Below are 20,728 nucleotides of genomic sequence, written 5' to 3' on the forward strand. Positions count from 1 at the left end.
CAATAAATGTAGAAGGAAAAAAAACCATGAAGGGGGCAAATACTTTTCCACAACACTGCATCTAATTGATTATATCTGCACCTGATCTAATTTCTGTAACACAGTGCTCATCACTGTAGATAACATGCAGACATGTATTGGATTACAACTATAAAAAAAAAAAAGAAGAAGAAGAAGAAAAGGACTTCAACGACTTGCAGGTTTGATATTTGAAATGCTTTACTGACTCAACTGACTTTGTTTTATTACAGGAGACAATTAGTCAGAATACAGCTGGAAGTTCTGCACTAAGTATAGTCTTAAGGATTGTTTGGACAGAGGTTTAACAAGCCACAGAAAGAATGTACAACATGGCACACAGCAGTAAATATAAGGCAGTCAACTTCTTTGACAGCAAAAAGAACGTCACAGAACAGATCATCAAGCTTACAGAGCAAAGTTATGCAACAGCTTGTCAAAATGTTCACTATTCTCTAAAGGCGATGCTTCTGAAGATAATGTAATAATATGGACTGAATCTGATATTCTCATGCTTAGATATGACATGTACTGTTTGCCAGTTTAAAAATATGAATTTACTGTAGCATTATTTTAAAGTGTTAAACCTGTTTGAACCCATCAAGGTGAACATTTCAGGACATTTTGACAAACAGTTACTAGGAAATTATTATAGGACTCCAGTCTGACATAGGGAATAACAACCTTTCAAAGTAAAACGGCTCATTTTCTGCAAAAAGACAAACTTTAAAAAAAAAAAAAAAAAAAAAAAAAAAAATAGCTGGTGACATTCAATGAGCAACAGATTTGGCCATAGATCAGGAGTATTGATGCAGTCCAGAGAGTAGTTTCATGGTACTAATATTACTTTCACCTTTTTTCCGAACACCTGTATGGATATCATACCCTCTTGTTATTTTTTTGGTTTCACTCCTTTTTCCTTCTCAAACTGAGCAATCTGGTTAAAAATATCCAACAGGTTTGCAGGGAGGTCCTTTTTGGCCCCCATGCTGCACTGCTCATTTTGATTTCCAGCACTTCCTTTTTTACTGTGTCCTTGATCTGGAATGGTACCTTCTTCCATTCGACTTTCCTTCTCTCTTTTCACCTGATCTGCTCCGTGAACTTCCAGCCTGCCTCTATTCTCTTCAAAGAGGTTCCTGGATGATGAGTCATTCCTGTTCTCTGGGTGTTTGGAAGTGGAATTTCCAGAATGCTCAGGTCGGTAACTAGATTTACGACCCGAATACTCCAACTCTCCTGACGAGCAGGATAATTTCCGCTTGGAATTTTCATCTAAACTACTTCTCCTTTTGGAGTCACTGCTTCTTCTGTCTTTCTTCCTGTCACCATCCCTACTTCTATTCCTCCTTTCTCTACTCCTGCTCCTAATCTTCTCTCTATCTGGGCTTCTGCTCAGGCTGCTCTTTGTTTTCTTCGTCCTGCTCTCCTCCCTGTCCCTTCCCTTTCTTTCTCTCTGTGAGGAGTCAGACTCTTCCTCTTCTGAAGCTGCTGACAGCGAGTACAGCTTGAAACTCTTTCTATCATCTGCATCCTTCCCTTCTACCTGCTCCTCGTCCCTCAATCCAAACCCCAGGCCTCCCACCTGGTTGAGAAAAGTAGCTGAGGTATTGGAAGGTGCGGGATACCACTCCACCTCGTCATCCTCCTCTTTCTCATTCCTATCTTTCTTACCCTCGTTGCTTCTCCTGCTCTCCTTTGAGGAGATCCTGCGATGGCGCTTGCTTCCACGCTCTGATTTCCTCCTTTTCTTTTTCTTCTTTTTAGACTGCCTGCGAGAGGACGATGATGATGTGGAGGAGGAGGATGTCCTTGAAGAAGTGGAGGATGAGGAGGAGGATGATCTCTTCCGTTTTTTCTTCATCCTGAAAAATAGAAGACATGTACTGATAATATTTTTCTGCTAAAACAGACAGGGTATTATGAGGCTGTCCTTAACAGAAGTGGCTTTTCTTTTAGCTTTAAGTAAATAAATCAATCGGTCAGCTTACCTCTTCTCCTCTTTTAAGATCTTACGTAATTTTTCAGCACTGCTCTGGCCACTCTTAGTTTTGACCTGTTCCTTAGCCAGTGCTTCCTCTCGCAGGCGAATCGATTTCTTTAGTCGCCGGGTGAGGCGAGGCAAGACGAGACATGACAATGGCAGGCAGCCAAAAGTCCACAGAAACATATTCAAAGACATACACGCCATGACCCAAAACCACACAAAAATCCCGAAACAACAATCATTCATTCATTCATTTATTCAGCCATTTGCATCAGAGCAAGTATGTATGGAGAGGGAAAGAAAAAAAATCAAGAGGTTTGTAGAGCATACATAACCGTCACAAACCAAACAGATCGCAGGAAGAGAAATGTGTGATGAGTTACAGATTTACCATAGAGAATGATGTGGTATGATCCCAGAGTGGGGGTAGATTTAAATTTTTTTTTAGATTGATGGAAGGACAGAGGTGCAAGCAGAGATGTGCAAAGAAACGGTATTAGTCCCAGAATTATGTGGAGAAGGTTTCAACATTACCGTATTTGAACCCGGGACACGGAACACAAGTATCCAGGAGAAGAGGAGTCATTGTTGCCATTGTGCAGATTATTCCCCCCCCCCACGAGGCAGGTGACAAGACCGCAGCAGTCAGAAGGTCAGAGGGCAGAGGGTCAGAGTCCAAGGGTTGCGAACACACACATACACACCAAAACAGTTCATCAGTATTACAAACCACAGTGCTCGGAGCAAAGTAGAAAAGCATTTTTTCTTTTTTAAATATAGCATTTTTTTGTTTTTTTTTAAAGAAAACATTCCTACATGAATAATATGCACTTTAGAAATGTGCTCAAACTGGTTTCAACGCCATGGACAGCAGCTCATGTCTTTCTTCAGCACCCAGGCGTACCCACACACATTTACTGTTTATTGTTATACTCTTTGCTGTCTCACTCTCTCCTTCTGTGTGCGAATGTGTGTGTGAATGGGTGGATGACTTTGTATAGTGTAAAGTAGGGCTGGGCGATATGGCCTAAAATCCATATCGCGGTATAATTTGAAGCACGTGCGATAACGATATATATCGCGATATATTCTTTTCTTCTGTATACCGTATTTTCCACACTATAAGGCACACATAAAATCCTTTAATTTTCTCAAAAATCGAGAGTGTGCCTTATGTATGACCTACTGACCTCGAACCGATTTTGGCTGCAGAAATCTGTTAAAAAATGTTTTAGTACAACTTTGGTAAGCCGCACTGCTTGATGGATTGTCAAGAGCATTACGGCTACCGTAGTGAGGAGCTTTGCGGAGTAATCTGGGTCCAAAACTCCGTCCTCTTCAGGTCCCAAAGTCAAACGAACACAGAGTTAAAAACAGTCTAAACTCTTTCATCTTTAATAAAATCATCAGCGTTGCTGCTTTACCAGGTGTAACAATTAAGTTTAACATCCAGGCATCCATGAAAACAGAAGTTATTAAATTCAACGGAGTTAGAAGTTAACAGGAAGTTAGCTCGCTAGTTTCCACCTAAACATGACATACCATGTTCTGAAACTAATTCAAACGTACAGCTCTGCTACCACTTCCAACATAAATGAAGAAAGAAAACTAAACAGCAGTGGTGTTTGCAGGGTTACTGAAGTTGGACTACCTGGTATATAATGTTGTGCTACCTGATTGCTAGCGACACAGCTATGTTAGCATAACATTAGCACAGTGAAGCTGGAGGATGAACGCCAACTTTTTTTTCCGCTCGATAAAAGTTAATGTGAGGGATTCTGGTGGTCAGGGACAAATGCAATCGCATAGCAGGATGCTATACACGGGCCAAACTTCAGTCAGAACAACTGAGATTATTCATCCACAATACGAGGTTAGTTATTAATATACTGCAACAACATGGGAATAGAACAGCTGCGAGAGAATTCAACATTAATGGATCAATGTTACGGAAGTGGAGGAAGCGCAGTTTTTGGCTTTCCCCATATTTCAAAGGTGCTTCATCTCTTTGCTATGACTGTCGCCGGGCATAATTTGCAGATGATAATGGTTGTAATGGCTGCAATGCTTTCGACCAAAACAGGCGCAGCTTGATGACGTCATCAACATGCGCTATCGCGATAGAGCGGTATAGTCAAAATCTCTATCGTTGGTCAAATTTATATCGTATTTTCTATCGTATATATCGTTTATATCGCCCACCCCTAGTGTAAAGCGCTTTGGGATCCTTAGGACCAAGTAAAGCGCTATACAAATACAGGCCATTTACCATTCTTTAGTCCCCCCCCCCACCCAAACAAAAAAACAAAAACAAAAGTCACACAACATGCCTCACCCTCATTTTTATCCCTAAATTTAAGGTTATTTTTACCTTTACCATCAAAGTTCATTGTCTTGCTATGCAAATTAAATGACTTGCTATGATTGTCAACAAACTGACAAGTTAGTCTTTTATAATGAGCCATTTCACTATTAAACATTTTATAAGGCAATCTATTATAAATCACCTTTATTAATGCATTTCTTACCAAAGACTTACCTTAGCCCTTTCAGTGTTGTGGCATACTACACCTTACATACAAAAGGCTTAAGTTAAAACTGCTGATAATCAAGTTAATAACTAGTAAACCTTTTTAAATTCATGTCCTATATTAAAAGTTACAGAGGTCAACACTGAACGAGTGTCAAAGGCCTGCATGTATAAAATTAACACTGTCGTGGTACAGGAGGTGTTCCTTATTTATTGAGCTGCTAAAGTTGTGAAAATGTTTAGTGTTTAATTAACAAGCCTCAGATTAACCACGAAATCCACTGCTTCATGTAAGACAATCTTATGATAATCTGTCAACAACAGTCTTTTCACAGCAGCCATTCTAACACAAGGACACAGGGGGAGTAACAATGATTAGGGGAAATACCTGCATATAACACAGCCTTCATTAATATTACTACAAACACCCGTTTTTACCAACTACTTCAAATTGACCTGTCAAGTTTCCACTAATGCTGTAATATTCACAGTTCTTTCTTCAGTCTTTGAATGTAATACATTTTCATAAAGTTGATGGGAGTGAAAAGCACAGCCCAACCAATAGAGGATTTTCCGGACTAATATTTGGGGATTTAAAAATCTAATATATTGGACAGTTTTTTTGTTTTTTCAGTTACATAAAACAAACAGATTTCCCTCACATTTTTCTATGTAAAGTTATTTGTGTAAAAACAACCTCAGCAATTCTTTTGCTTCCAGTTTTCACTTCTTCTCTTCCCTTGTCAGTGCGGATATAGAGTTTTTTTCACCTATTGTTCAGGATATCATTTAATACTAGCAGCTACGTGCACTGCCACAGCAAACAGAAAGGGATGTGGCTGTCAGTGGCATTCCCAGCGTAGGACAAAGCAACCAATGCAGCAGGTATACCGAGGGCTTAAAACTGACTCTTTTTTTAACTGAATTCTACTGTGATCATGTGCGTAAACACTCCAAAAGGCCTCTTTTGAGCAAGGAAAAATTCTTACTGCTATCAGAAATATCTGGATCTGTAGCTGCTTAGTCCCCAGTGGTCACCGGTTAGCTGCTAACTTTAGTGTGCCTGTTTTCTCGTGGTCAGTTAAACATATGTAAGCAGAGCACACATAAATACAGTTCTGGGAACTTGTCAACTAATTTTACAAGAAACTAATCTGTCCTCATACCATCCCTTTCTCTGTGTTGTCAGAGCAACAAGCAGCTGCTCATTTTTTCCACCTTTTTTATTAATTTTTCTGAAGTCACACAGAAATAACACCATTTTAAAATTAAACTTTGATGGGACCATTATTTCTGTATCTGCTTTAATAGTTAAGCCTAAAATACACACACTGCATACCTGACAACTTTTTTGAACCCCTCAGGCACGCGTGCATGTGTGTGTGTGTATGCATGTGTGTGTGTATGTTGTGTCCGCTCACCTGTATAGTGTCTGTGATCTTGTGCAGGGCTTCCTGTGCCTCAGGGTTTGAGCCATCTAAAGCTAGAGCTCTTCTGTACAATCCCTCAGCTGTTACTAGCTTTTCCTGTTCCTCAAGCCTGCAAGCACAAACAAACATCCTTTGAGTAAATGATAATGAGAGATGAGATGAGATGAGATGAGATAGCCTTGAGATGGTCTTTTGCCCACAACCAAGATGACAGACCTTGCCGACCATACATACAATACAAACATCACATTGGGGAGACAGGTCAGGCCAGGTAGCGAGGAAAAAAAACATTGAAATGTGCAACACAAAAGGATAATACAGGAATGCACAGGTATCAACACACCATAACACAATAAACACAGACAAGCAACATGGGAAAGAGTTCCAGTGTGTACATCTGATCTGGGACCGCTACAATCTTTCGACTGCGCCTCCAGCTGACCCGATGTCCACATCATGGGGGAGGTAAGCGTTGGAGGTGGCGTTGGATCCGGGGTAGGGAGGGTGATGCGTCAGTGAGTGCTTATCAGTATCAGTATATGTATGTGTGCATGTCAATAGTTCAGCTGAGACAGTGTCCTTCGCCCTGCCAGGCTAAGTAAACAGTCTTCCAGTCAACCCAGGTGGCCTTGTAGGGAATGGGAAGGAACAGACTCAACACAGTCGTTATCAGGGAGTTGTGGGGTAGCCGGGTTATGATGGTAATTGAGAATTTCAAGCTGTTTTTTAACACTCCGACACTGGTCTCTCAATCTCCCGTTAATAGCTGCGAGCTTCTCCGTGATGTTATTAGCCGTCGATTCTGTGGTCTTGTCACTCTTTTTGCTCACATAGCAGATTCTGAGACCTCACGAGCGCAGCCAACTGATCCGAGGTGTAATCCAGCTTCCGCCCAGAGATGTTGTTCTGAGTTGATTCTTTCCTGATGTAATCCAACATACATACGCTCAAAGGTGTTATTCTGAGCATTCACTGCAGTCGTAAGCGCCTCCAAGCTCTTAACCATGCTGCCTTCAGTGAGCCCTTTCTGAGAAGTCGCACCTGTCGTTCCAATCCCAGCGGGCAGCCTTGTGGAGGTTTGAACAGCCGGTTCCGCTCTCTTAATTCTCCGATAAGCCCGGGCCAAGCCAGCTCCGATCAGCAAGAACCCTGTTATCATGGTTCTGAATAGGTAGATATCTTCAGCGTCCTCGATCGACAGTCCCACCAGGCACACGATCCTCTGCCACCCGTCCATCGTGTATCCGGCAGGGAAAGTCCCTCCAGGGCACTCGGGTTCTCCCGAGCCTCTCGTTAAAGGGTGTCAATAGCATTCAGAGACCAGTTGATCAAATCCATAATTCTCTTTTAGGTTTTAGACACAGACTGTGAGAGAGTGTTCCAGGGAAAGTAATACAAAAAAGACACGAGACTAGACAAGGACATAAGAACTAGCAGGGAAGATAAGGGAGAGGAGAAAAGTGCGTCCGCCTCCTCCGAGAGCCAAAGAAAAATAATACATGTTATTTACATGTTTCTCCCTTTTTCACGGGAACAAAGCAGCTGAGCTGATGCTCGCTCACCTGTTTCAGAATAGCCTGTGAACCTTTTTCTAACTTCGTCCTTCTATGCAGCTTCTATTCATAAACACTAGCAGTGCACCATAATCAGGCTGTGAAATGGTTAAACAGGGAAAAAGGAGCAGGCCAGAGAAAGCTTCGTTTCCTCCTTGGGAAAAATCAAAGTTGTTCTGTCTGTAGTTACCTTGCACATTGCTCTTCATACCTGGATTTAAAATCAATAGTATTTGCATACTGACATATCAGGCCCATTGTGCACTGTAACAAGAAAAAGGTGGTGGAGCTGGCAGCTTCTCATTAACATTCTTAAACTTCTCTCTGATCTGAGTCTTTCAACTAGTAGATCACGACTGAACTGTAAGCTCTCATTTCACATCTGCCTACTAAGTGAAGCAGTACTTACTGTTTTCCTCTCTCCACTAGTGTCTGACACAGATACTTCTTGGCGTTGCGGTGATCAGGACAGTTCTCCAGAGCTCGTTCAAAATCTGTTATTGCCTTCATGATGCTGCCTTTGTTAGCATACCTGTGTACAAAGTGAAAGAAGCACAAAAAAGACGGTAAGATTGATCTCATTTTCAGGACTATGCCAGGTTTCGGTAACAAGTGTCATGTGTGTTTACCAGGTACTAAGCCAAAAGCAACTTTTCATTCCAAAGAGCTACGACAATAGTACAGGACCATGTGTGGTGTCTTAATTACTGTTCCTCATTTCATTCTGGTATGGGAAATGGTATGAGGAAACTTACCAAAGTCGTTTAAAATGTCTTGATGCATCCAATAAATAAACTATTGTAAACACTGTATATATTTCTTGTAATTTAAACCAGTTAGGTGTTTACAGGGTCATGAAAGACGAGGGAATATCTCAAACAAGGACAGAATTATACAAACAACAGTTCTCATCATTTGAACTGAAAGCAGACTCACAGAGCTCCACGTGCCACCAGTGCTTCTACATTACTAATGTCTATTTCCAAGGCTTTGTTGTATTCATTCATGGCTTCCACATGGCGACCATGTTTGAAGTGGTCCACCCCTGCACGGACACTTGAAAAACACACAAGCAAATACAAGTCAGGTTTGTATTATTGTGAAGTCTAAGCCAGGGGGAATAAGTGGTCCAAAAACAAAATGATGCAACATCCCATCCATTTTCTGTGGTCAAAGTTGATAGCTAATACATTACCACTTTAAGGCCCAGGATGCAGACTGTTTCTTCCTGATTGCAGAAGCAAAATCCTCTGCTTGGAAAAGTTTACTGTGGAGAAAAGAACCACAGACACCACACTATTTAACAGCCTTGCTAGATGTCCAAACTTCCATTATTGCATGAATCTTCTTGCAAATTTGTATGAAATTAGGGGAATTACTGTGTAATCGCACCAACTAAATGTTTACCTCTGCAGTCCTCGCATCATTGACGGTGGGTGGGTATCACTAATTCCCACCTTTTCCAGCAAGTAGTCCACTACAGAGGGGTTGTGGTATCCATGGCAACCTGTCAGTATACGCTCATATGTCTCACTGGAGTCAGTGGCTGCCTGAACACTACGACTAAGGAGAGAGCAGTCACTGCAACCACACGTTAATGCATTAATACATATTTATATCAGATTAAGCTTTTATATTAAAGCTCAGGCTACATATCAGCCCGCTCATTTGTGTAACAAAATACATCATATTCTTGAAAAAAAGCATGAATATAAAAAAGAAAAATTTAATCCCCAAACTTTACATTTTACATGAGCAGTGACTGCGAATACAGATGGTCTGCTGCAGCTACAATCAACTGAAGCTTGATATGAAACACTAGTTCAAATGCTTGTGTGACATTTCTTAATGCAATGCTATGCAACAGTATTCACTCGAACTAGCTAAGCAGGTTTGTTTTTCTTCTTTCAGCAATCCGTGTTGTGTTTCTTTACCTGTAATGAACAGGCAGCTCCTCCTTGGTAATGACACCAAGTTTGATGTGCTCCAAGCTCGGAGAAAGACAGGCCTGATGGAGCGACACTGTGATTTTCTCCTGGTAGCGATCAATATCTTTCACTCCAGCTACAGAATAAGAAAAGATCAGACCATCATTCTTTACATATCCCATTACAGTACTGCGAAGCAGCACTATGGAGTTCAAAAAGCAGCAAGCATTTCTATGATTATAACTGCACTGCAAACCTGAAAATTAAAATAGGATAAAAGACTAAAACTTTAAGATATAGGTTGTGTTGAGACACAACAAAGCCTCAAATGGAAAAAGATACTATCATAGGCCAATTTTCCGTGGAATGAAGGTATTAGCTAGATTAATATACTTTATGCAGGTTTTGTCTGTCTGATAAATCTATTGTTATAAAATGTTTTAAAGGCTCCTGAAAAGAACTGCAGTATATGATTCTGGACCTCAGTGTTCTGGTTGTGTTAGACACAAACCTCTGATGAAGTCCCCAATCTGGTAGTACGCCAGGGGATCATCATGGCTGCCAGTGGAGGGAATTTCTCTGACATGACACAGAGCCTGAAGGGTGAAGAAAGATGTGCCTTTATGAAACAATAGTAAAATGCAAGGTGGATGGCCGATTTAGTTCAGGTGGACAGAACAGCAAATTTAATTACACAACATTTGCACCATTTACAGTCTGACAACAGAAACTCTCCAAGAAGCTTTCTGTTGAGGAATTTTTTCACTTGTAATACCTCAGTTGAGGTGGCTTGATGACAAATATGCAGGTGTTTTTTTTTTACAACAGACATGAAGATGAAAAGCAGAACTCTTTTGGAACTGCCACTCCTGTACGTCCCGTAAAGCACAAGACTAAATGACGATTACAGCACAGATATCATCACATGGACTCATAACATGAATTTTAAGCATGACTGTATTCTTATGTAAACTCCACGCAAAGAAAGAACTGGCAGTCACTCGGGTATTCCCAGAGCTACACAGCCGGTTTTTCATCAACAACTAGCCAACAGTCCCAAATTTTCAGCTTCTACAGTGATGATTTATGACATAACTCAATGACATTCAAAAGGAACTGAACTGAACTTGTTGACCTACCGACAACTCTAAGTCCTCAATGTCTCTTTTCAGACCTCCTGCTGTGCAAAACAGAGTGAGAAAGAAGCCGTATTCTCTAATGTTGTTGATCCTCCCCACCACAATGTCTCCTCTTTCCAAATCCCGGTAAATCATGGATCGCCTCTCCTCATACGACACCTCCATGAATACCTCCATCGGTGGCATGACTGCATAGGGCTCTGAAAGAGTGAAGACAGATCTGATGCAGTGTGTCACAAAATACAGACACTTTTCTCAACATCAGATAGGGCCCTATGTGCAAGTCATACTCATCTTCATTTACACGCACAAGAATGAACAACACACACCTACAGCCTCCTCCTCCTCGTGCTCCTCTCCTCGAAGACCAGCGGTTCTCCATACTGGACTGAACAGGATGTCAGCCTTCCTGGCAATGAACTGCTCCACAAGTGGGTTGCTCTGCTCTTCACACCTACTGCACAGAACAACAACAAAAGAAAGATCAGTAAGATCAGCTGGACTGAATTCACCTATGACAAACTAATTCTTGTATAATGGTGCAAAGGAAAATGAAGTAATGCAACAGAAAAAGGTTGAATTAATACACACTCCTGCTCTTTGTTCACAGACCTTCATTGAGAGTTATTGTATTACACTACTGATTTTTATTCTACAATGACAGCTGCAGTAGCTAGTCAAAAACCGATGCGTACTTTTTGCACCTCTTTTCATACAATGGTATTTTAGTTTAACTACACCATTCACAAATGATTGGGGGGAAAAACATGTGTGGAAACAACATATGCTTACGTGGACAAAAGTAGTGCGCCACTGACACATTACACCTACAGGTGTTGCTCGGCCATGGAAACCCATGCCATGAAGCTCATGGTGTGCCTTTCATGTACTGATGTTAATGTCAGAGACTTGGAACCCTGCAGTAATCAGGTCAGCAGAGTGTTGGGGATTTTTTTTTTTGACACAGTGTGCCTCAGCAATTGATGAGCAGCTGATCACAGAATACTCAGGAGCAGTGTGGGGCTCACAGCTCATCCAGTAAAGTCCCTGTGCCCCCTAAGCTGAATTATACTGATATACTTCAACTATAAGTTTTAGTAAGTCATACAATTTGTTATTAACAAACTTCCACAAAGTTCCACATCGCTGGTAAGTGTTACTGCACTGCATGCCCAGTTTAATTAATGGTTTCACATGAATTTAGTTCTTCTGCATCAATCACTGCACCCAGCACAACTGCAAACAGAGTGGAGGGGCTGCTGCAGGTCAGACTTTCTTGATTTGAAATGTAAAAGAGGTCATTCATCACTTTGTGCAGCTACATTTATAGCACGTATTTTTGCAATTTTATATCTGTGGCTGCATTTCTTTATTAGTGTACATTGCATGTATAGTTCTAAATATTGATAGTGTGTTTTTTATTGCAATTGCAAAGTGACTTGACTCGATGGCTGCCTGTCAAAGTTTGTTGCCTGTCTAGTTCATATGGTCTGCTTCCTACCTAACCTGGGAGTGAAGACATTTTATAAACTGATTTGCTGCAGGAGTGGCATGGTCTTGCAGTACCCCACATGTGTTCAGTGAGCTCCCTATAATGACTCATTCTTTCACAAATGTCTGTAAAGTCAGACTGCATGTCTAGGTGCTTGATTTTAGACATCTCTGGCAATGGAACTGAAAATACCTAAATTCAAAAGCTGTTAGGTGTGGTGAAGTCCTTTTCTGCATATTTCTTGTGCAATTTAATTATAAGTCATTTTAAATCCAGAGAATTTTCGAGCAAAAGTTGCAAATTCCTCATTAGCGTCACCATTTCTAGGCAGATGTCAGCTTATGAACTGAAAATCTGCTGGACGAGCAATAGGAGATTTAAACAGTAAAATTATACTGGCGATAAGACTGTGATATTCACTCATCTTTGTTTTCAGAGCGTTTAATTCACAACCTATATGCAATATCATCTTTGTCTAACACTTTAAGAGAAAATAATGATGCGCTAGCATTTTGTCTGTACTTATGACTTTTGGCATTCTGCAGCAGCCTGCCGTGGTACTCATAAACTCAGACATACCTCTCATACGTGGCTTTGCAGAGGTCAGACACCACCGCTTGGAAGTCTGGATTTTCCGTTTGTTCACATTTCAGCGTATTGAACAGGGATTGTCCATGATACGTCAGACATTGCCTCAACAAGTCTCTGTCCATTCTCTGCTTTTACGGGACTGAACTCACATTATTGTACGAGTCAAAAAATACCGAAGCGGCCGAGCACTCTTTTAGCGATGCCCATGCCAGCACAATTTAGAGCTTACCTTGAGGTTGAGACAGTACTGCAATTTTTTCCAAGATTAAAAAACGCTTAATTATTTGCAAAAAAGACTGAGAAGTCCACTTTAATGTATGTAAGTTAGATAACAACCAATCTCTGTTGTTTAGCTAGCTAGCAAACCCACCAGCAAAAAGCCGCACTAACACTGTTTCCGCAGTTTGTTTGTCTTCATAAAAAGCCCCAATATTGCGGCACTGCACATACACGGACTAGGTGTTCATGCAACACAAGGAAAATTGTTGTTTTAGCTATTCAAAGTTTAGCTAATGCTGAAAAAAATTCACTAGTAAGCCAGGAGTCATGGACAAATGAGCATGCGCCGTGTGTGTCACACTGAAACAGTCGGGAGAAACAAGAACCACATGGGAACGATGGCGATAACTGCTATTTAGTTCGTGTTTATATTTACCGCTTAACGCAAATTTTATTTTGCCCCTATTTGTAATAGTCTTTGAACATTCAGCTTTCTTTTTTATGGATATTTTGATTTCTTATGCAGAATAATTCATTTGACCCCTGATTTAATGTGAGCCTTGTGTACTTCAAGCAAGAAAAGGTTGATTTTATTGCCCAATCCATTTTTTTTTTAATTTCACTAACTTCTAAAGAGTTTGGTGTATACAGGGTTTTCAAAATAAATAAAGTAACTATACCCAGCATGGAAAAATTTCTGTGTTCCCCAATGACATATATAGGAACAGAGGTGTCTTAGCTGTGAATTGCTGAACAGAATGTTGGAGAATAAGAGGACCCCTGAGGAATGAAAGACTTTCAGAAATCCCTGTCTGTGAGCACAGTTCCCCATGCAGGGGCGGAGCGTGGGGGTGGCTTACTGGGCTTAAGCCCGGGTTGTTTTGTCAGAAGCCCGGGGTCTTTTGGAGTGTAATTTTTCATAGTTAGATGCCTGGCTGACAACTGTATAAAACAAAAAGTACACACAATATTCGAAGCACATAGTGCACACTGTGGGAATTTACGACTGTGCGTGAATCCCCCCCTGATATTGGTATGATCCAAGCTCAGGCACTAAGCGACTGAGCGAGGGGGCGGGGCAGCTGCTGCCCGTCAGTGCGCTGTTGGAGAGACGGAGCCAGCCATACTAAGGAGCGCTTAAGTTTGACCAGGTACCAAAGCAAATCATTGGTACTGTACAAATAATGTAAATATGACGGTGCATCACGAAAGATATCAAACTGATCACTTGACCAATATTATTTTACTTGCTCTTCAAGTGAATCAACAAATGGCGAAATGAAAAGCCGAACAAATGCTATTTTTTTTAGAGAGTCTTAGCTTACGTGTGTTTATTTCATATTCTCAGTTCTTACCCTCCCCGACTAAATCGGTTTCAGTTATGTACTGAAATATAAGAATGGACATTAGAGGCTTCTTTCAAAGAAAAAACTCAGGTAAATGTTATTTTATATATTATGCTTTGTATGTTGTTCAGTATATTTCTATGCAAAACAAGAGGGTACACAGCAGGATATTCACATTTGTAACCAGATATTTACACTTTAGGGAGAAAACATAAAACATTTTTACTGCACAACATCAATTTAGAGTAAACTTTTGTTTTAGATAAATATTGAAATATCTTTTGAATTAGTTAAATGTCAGAATAAAGAGAGACAGAGCTTCTATTTATTATCACTTTCATCAAATGTAGGAGTACATGTACACTAAGTTTATTGTTAAATAATAAGAAAATTCCAGACGATTCCATTCTGAGCTGAAGAAGCTTCTGATAGGTTAGTAGAGTCCATGTGAGTAAACAGGTGGCACAGCTGTGGATGCATATAAGGCAAAACACAGAGCCTGTTTCTTTGACATGGGAACATCAAGAGATGTCAACCAAAACACCAGGAAAAGAACTGTGGAGCTCCATAAGTGTGGCTCAATTTTGAATACAATTTGGTGCCATTTGCAATTAAGAAATACAGACGATTTCTCTCTTTACTCTTAAAGTTAACAAATATGTTTTTTATATTTATCAATCTAAAAAAATAAACATTTAGTCTGATTTGATGTTACAATTAAAAAGTGTTTGTGTTTTTATCTGAAGAGTTTGTAAATATCTGTATATTTGATGATTGTCAGCACAAAGAGGGAGAGAGGAACAGAGAGGGAGATGGAGAATGAGGACAGAACAGAGATGAACAAGAGCAGGTGAGACACACCTGTTAGTCAAATGGTTGTTTACCAAAAGTATCACCGTATCACAGGTCCTCATGTATCTCGTACCTAGTGTTTCTTTTTAGGTTTGTTATTTTTCAAATTCTATATTTATTAAGTTATGCAGCTTGTTTGCACAACAAGGCTAAATAATTATATAAACCTTTCTCAATCTAAATATTGTACTTTGGTAAAATTAAAAAATAAATGTAGTGCAGGTCTATGATGATTTTTAGTGCTGCTATCATCTAGTTCTGATTCTGGTTCTGTCTTGGTTAAGTCCTCAGTAGTGCTGATTTTGAACTGTTGTAGTCCTGTTTTAATTCTGGATCAGTTCTGGGTCTGGTTGAATCGGGGTTTAGTCCTCGTGTCTTGATACAGCCCTGATTTTGTTCTGCCTCGCTGCTTAATTAAAAAACTAGTTTAAGGTGTCCTGCACATGTGATATATATTTTTCCCTATATGAAGTCATTCTTTTTTGAACAAAACTCAAAACAGAGCCAATTAATCTTTCAGTCATTTCTACCCCCCCCCCCCCCCCCCCCCCAAGGGAAAAAAAATCCCACATGCATACTATCCTTTTGGGCTAAGCCCCGGGTGTTTCAAATGTCTGGCTCCGCCTCTGTCCCCATGTCTGTGAATGTATGTTAAATGTCTACCATGTGCAAAACAATAGAACAGGTTAACATTATCCAGAAATGCTGTTGCATTCTATGCATTCTCTGTTGCATTCAAAGGTCATTTAAAATGGACTAATGTAAAATTGAAAACTGACCTGTACTCAGTGACTGGTAAACTGATCCTGGATCCAGTAAAACAGCCACAGACCATCACACTCTCTCCTCTATGTTTGACAGTTGATGCCACACATTGTAGAATCATCCTTTCGCCTGCTTGGCGGAGTACAGAGATCCAGCGCGATGAACCAAAAATTTCAAATTTTGATTCATCAATAATAATACCTTTTTCCAGCCTTCAGTAGTCCAGTGGCGGTGTTTCATGGCCATTGTCTTATTGTGACATCTTAGCAATGGCTTTTTTGCTGCAACTCGCCCTATCAAACCTGCAGCTCAAAGTCTTCACTCTCTTCACAGTTGAAACTGAGACTTGCTTACTACAACCACTATTAAGCTGTGCCTGAAGCTGTTGTCCTGTGAGCAGCCTATCATGCAAGCTGTTACCTCTCAGAAAATTGTCCTCGAATCAGTTGCGGCTTTGGGTCTTCCAGACCTCTTCCTGTCAGAGTTTTCCCCAGTTTCGGAGTGCCTTTTGATGGTGAAGGAAACTGTAGTCACTGACACCCTGAGTTTCTTTGAAATTTCTCTGTAGGAAAGACCTACATTTTTAAGTGTCATGATAGTCTGTCTCTCTTCCATTATTAACTGCCCTTTTCCCACCATTTTTGTAGCGACACACTACTTTGTGCAGTACAGTACTATTCAACCTTCATTGCTGCTGAAATTGTTAGCCCATTTTGTTTTACCTGTAAAAGGTCTTTTTGTATAATTTTAAAATGTACATTATTTTTCAGTTTTGGGTAACCTAACATTTTTTTAATCTCTGGCAGTTAACTACTTAACCTTGTACCATTTCAAGCTATTCATTGGACTTGGATTACTTAAATTGCAATAAATAACTGGAAAGATTAGGGTGTTCTAAAACTTTTGACCAGTATATATTGTGGCGGACCACCAGGTGACTCCACTCACAGATTTGGGCGCTTTTTGGATGTGGAGTTCTGGTGAATCCAGTAATAAAGTTGGAGTGAGACACTGAGACCTCTCCTGTCGTCTTTACGTGCCTCCACATTGGAAAAGCATACCAGCTCTCATTTTCACACCTTAGTCAGGACATTGAATGGGCATAATGCTTTCCCTAGCCCCTTACAATAACATTAACCATCAGAAATTATTGCCTAACCTTCATACTTACCTTAAACCTATATAACCTTGTAACCCTAAAACAGCCACACACACACACACACACACACACACACACACACAGTAAAAATTATTCTGAGGAGGAAGTCCAACACATAATGAAAAACCTGTTTGCCTACCTCATGAAGTTTTAGTTACTACATGCAATGTAAGTCACTTTATGTACACGAGCTATTTATATTTCTTAAAAGGAAAAAAAACCGTCAGCTAAGTGTATTAAAAAATGTGCAGTGGACAACAAGAACAATTCTAATCTACAGTTAACAATTTATATTTGTTGTTTTGTGTTATTAATTGTCTCTTTATTAAAATCAAATGAAATGCTTTGCTTATGACTCATAAACACTAAGTGATGTACTCCTACAGAGTGCTTCCATTCATAGCCTACAATGAGAATGAGAATTTTACTTAATAAGATCACGAAGACACTACAAATCAGACACTACCAGATACGACAAACTAAGTTAAACTTGTAGAGATTGTAGTGACATTAACTGTTGAAACTGGACTGTCACCCTGTGATGCTGCAAGGCCCATAGTGTAAGTGTGTGATAATATTAATAAATAATTAAAAAGTAAAAATGAATTTGTCCTACATTACACAGATATGTATTTTCCCGTGCACATACCTATTTTTTTCAGTTTCTATGAACGTTGTCTCTGTCACAAATCCTTAAACATTCCTTTGAATAGTGGAGGGAGGAGCATTTCATGATCTAAGTACAATGCACAATCAGACATAAAAACAGTCTGTGCTGAGAGCAGTGAGAAGTAACTACAACCATCATGGAAAGAAAAATTATTTGCTGGATAATACTGCTTGGACATTTTCATGCAGCACAGAGTAAGTAGTTATTACAAGTCATATCTGTATCATTGTTTGTGGGATAGTAAGAACTAAATTATATTTATTTTAAAGTAAATAAATGTTCCAGGATAACTGCATGCTTTCAGTGCATCCTCAAAAAATAATTAATAGGACTGAGATGGCGATTACAAGCAGTGGATCTGAAGCAAAAGGTATTGTTTGGAGGCTGGTTGTTCAGGAGTGGCAGAAGCGGTGGGATTCAGGGAGTAAGGGCAGGCAATTGTATCATCTTAAGAAGGAGGTGGCAGAGAGTAGGTTGTATAGGGGTAGTAGGAGAGATGAGGTGGTCATTACCAGGCTTAGACTGGGACATTGTGCATTAAATAAAACACTACAGATGATAGGAGAACATGAGACGGGGCTTTGTGGAGTGTGCCAGGAGGAGGAGGAGGAGACAGTAGAGCATGTAATACTGCGGTGCAAGGGTTATGATGTGGAGAGGTCAGTTCTGCAGAATAGATTGAAGGAGCGGGGTGTTGGGGTCTTTAATCTGAAGAGTGTGTTGGAGGGTAGTAGGGCACAGGTGAGGGAACTGGTGGGGTTTCTGAAGGCTATAGGTGTTTATGAAAGAGTGTAGGGTTTTTTTTATTTTTTATTTATTTTTTATTTTTTGTTGTTGTTTTGTTTTGTTTTTGATACAGCTTGTAAACTCACTGTCTGACCCATACTGTCACGGTCCTGGGTCAGTGACCCAGTGTTTTGAGTTTCTTGTGCCTCTGAGTTTTCTGTATTATGTTCTTAGTTCTCGTTGTTGTCCTAGCTTGTTCTTTAGTGTAGTGTCTTAGTTTGGTGTTCTTGTATTCTGTTTAGTTCTCTGAGTATTTGGTAGCTGCCCTCTGTGTTTCTTAGTTGCTGTCTCCCCTAGTCTAGTTTGCATCTTTGCTAATTCCTGTTTTACTTTGAATTTCTGTGTCTCATGTGAGTGTATCCTACTTTGCTCCCTTGTCTCGTCAGTTCTGATTTCTCCCAGCTGTGCTCTCCTTCTGTGTCTCATTCCCCTCGTTACTTCCCATTGTATTTAAACCCTGTGTTTCTCTGAGTCAGTGTCGCGTCGTCCCTCATGCTGTGTGTGATTCTCCCCGTGTCTTCTGGTATGTGTTATAATTAGCGTTTCCCAGTGTAGTTTTGTATTGCTTGTGTTCTATTTTCCAGCAATAAAGCTGTGCTTTTGAGTTCAAGTTCTGTCCCCGTGAGTTTGCGTTTGGGTCCAATCCCTGCCTGCCACACAGCGTTTCATGACACATACTCCGGAACGGTAGGAGGCGGTAATGCTCCTTTACGTTGGTTGCCAACCGCCGTTAAACACAAAGAAGAAGAAGAAGAAGAAGAGACAAAGGAGCGACGCACGAAAGGCGAGCAGGAGAAAAAGAAAGGCGTGCAAGCCCGCACATGTGTTAGAGGAACTGCTGCCTGACTGTGGGGTGCCACAAGCCGTTCGGTGATCCAGTCCTAACGGCAGGAACAGCAACAGTGGGTGGCGATGGCCGCAATTCACAGCAGGGCAGGAGTGCCCCTCTGCCTGCATCTGGCGGTGCTACGAGGGAGGCCGTGTTCAGGTGTGGAGTGAGGCGGGACTATGCGGTGACGCGCTGTCAGGACGAGACAGGTCTGCGACAGGAGCCCCCTCCTTGGTCTTCTGGCCGGTGTGGTTTCCATCCCGGAAGAGAAATTCCTCTCCTGTTTCAGATAAGGAAAATTTGCCCACGTGTGGCTGGACTGTGGGACTATGGGACTGTGGGGGGGATTTTAGCATATGGGAGACATTTGTTTAGCTTTGTTTTAATAGTGTATAGCCATTTCTACCGGCAGGGTTTTTAGCGTATTGAGAACACTCTTTTTATTGTATATACGGGGGATTTTAACTTGTATTTGTGATTCTGGCTGTGGTTGTTTTTTATGGAAATAAATGGTGTGTGTTCAAAGCCAGCTTAGTTTCTTTGCCCTGAGCGCTGACCCACTCACTCCCCTTCCTTCTGTATGTGAACGGACTTGGAGGTGAAGATTTAGGTCCACCAGTCTTAGCGGCTACATAAACAATAAATATAAGAAGAGTAAGAAAATTAGAACACACATGCATCAACATTACAATGAGCGGGTGGAGGGAGGTTTGGAGTCTTCTCTCACCCCCGTTCTCTGCGACCTGCTGGAGCAGGGGGGGGCTAGGAGGAGGAGTTGGCCGTCCGACTGTGGTCTGGAGTGTGGGGCCTCCCTGCTGCTGCGGAGTCGGGGCGGTCTGCCTCCCCCCACCGCAGGGAAAAGGGTAACACCACCTGGGTCTGGGTGCAGTTCCCCCCTCCAGGGGCAAGGGTACCTAGACCCGGTTTGTAGAGTACACTTGGGGAGTGTGATCGTGTGTACAGCGTCTCTTTATGTCTGTCTCCACGTTGGTTGAGTGTGGAGTGAGTGCATATGAGAGCATGAGGGTGGGAATGGATGTTTGTGTCTGTGTGTGCCTGTATGTCTGTGTCTATATGTCAGGTTGGGTGTCAGGCGCCACCTCTCTGGGGACATCTCAAGCCCTCCAAGGTTTGGAGGCCTATCTCCCCCTACCACCACTCCCCCTGCCAGTGGCGGACTCCCTCAGACATCGGTGCGTTGGTGGTTCTTTGTGTCCGGGGATGGGCGTCCAGGTACACACCGGCTCACTCCTTGGCGGCCGCTTATCGGGGCCTGGAGCCTGGGGCTCGCTCGGGCCACTTCGGAGGTGGGGTGCCCCCGGCCTCTCGGCCTGGGGCTCGGTCACTCAGGCACGGTTGGCTGCCGGCGGAGCTCACGGGCGCGTCACTGCAACTCCCCCTGGCTTCTGCTCCGCGGCTGCTGAGTGAGCCCTC

General features: G+C 41.5%; 1 protein-coding gene across 2 annotated transcripts; it reads right to left on the minus strand.

Moving 5' to 3' along the window:
* Window positions 1-599: 599 nt before the first annotated feature.
* ttc14 (tetratricopeptide repeat domain 14) lies at window positions 600-13,225 on the minus strand. 2 transcript variants are annotated; one of them, XM_085376269.1, is made up of 12 exons: window positions 12,657-13,225; window positions 10,915-11,039; window positions 10,586-10,785; window positions 9,958-10,042; window positions 9,453-9,582; window positions 8,926-9,081; window positions 8,714-8,785; window positions 8,455-8,574; window positions 7,928-8,050; window positions 5,957-6,074; window positions 2,010-2,116; window positions 600-1,883 (listed from the first exon to the last, which is right to left on the minus strand). In XM_085376269.1, exons 1-12 carry the CDS (start codon window positions 12,788-12,790, stop codon window positions 911-913), a joined length of 2,343 nt encoding a protein of 780 aa, XP_085232395.1. In that variant the 5' UTR covers window positions 12,791-13,225; the 3' UTR covers window positions 600-910. The 2 variants fall into 2 exon arrangements, with proteins under 2 accessions (XP_085232395.1, XP_085232394.1); XM_085376268.1 differs by having other exon boundaries at window positions 10,915-11,042.
* Window positions 13,226-20,728: the final 7,503 nt, after the last annotated feature.

The sequence above is a fragment of the Diplotaxodon limnothrissa genome, linkage group LG17, assembly GCF_057381915.1.
Source record: "Diplotaxodon limnothrissa isolate DT_005_m linkage group LG17, D_limnothrissa_male_GT1.1, whole genome shotgun sequence".
NCBI classification, from domain to species: Eukaryota; Metazoa; Chordata; class Actinopteri; order Cichliformes; family Cichlidae; genus Diplotaxodon; species Diplotaxodon limnothrissa.

Excerpts from the sequence above, each read along its gene's own strand:
- ttc14 (XM_085376268.1), bottom strand. The coding sequence starts at position 12,790 with ATGGACAGAGACTTGTTGAGGCAATGTCTGACGTATCATGGACAATCC. Across the intron at positions 9,082-9,452 it reads GAGCTGCCTGTTCATTACAG|TCGTAGTGTTCAGGCAGCCA; the intron begins GTAAAGAAACAC and ends CTCTCTCCTTAG. Across the intron at positions 6,075-7,927 it reads CTAGTGGAGAGAGGAAAACA|GCTTGAGGAACAGGAAAAGC; the intron begins GTAAGTACTGCT and ends TTGTGCTTGCAG.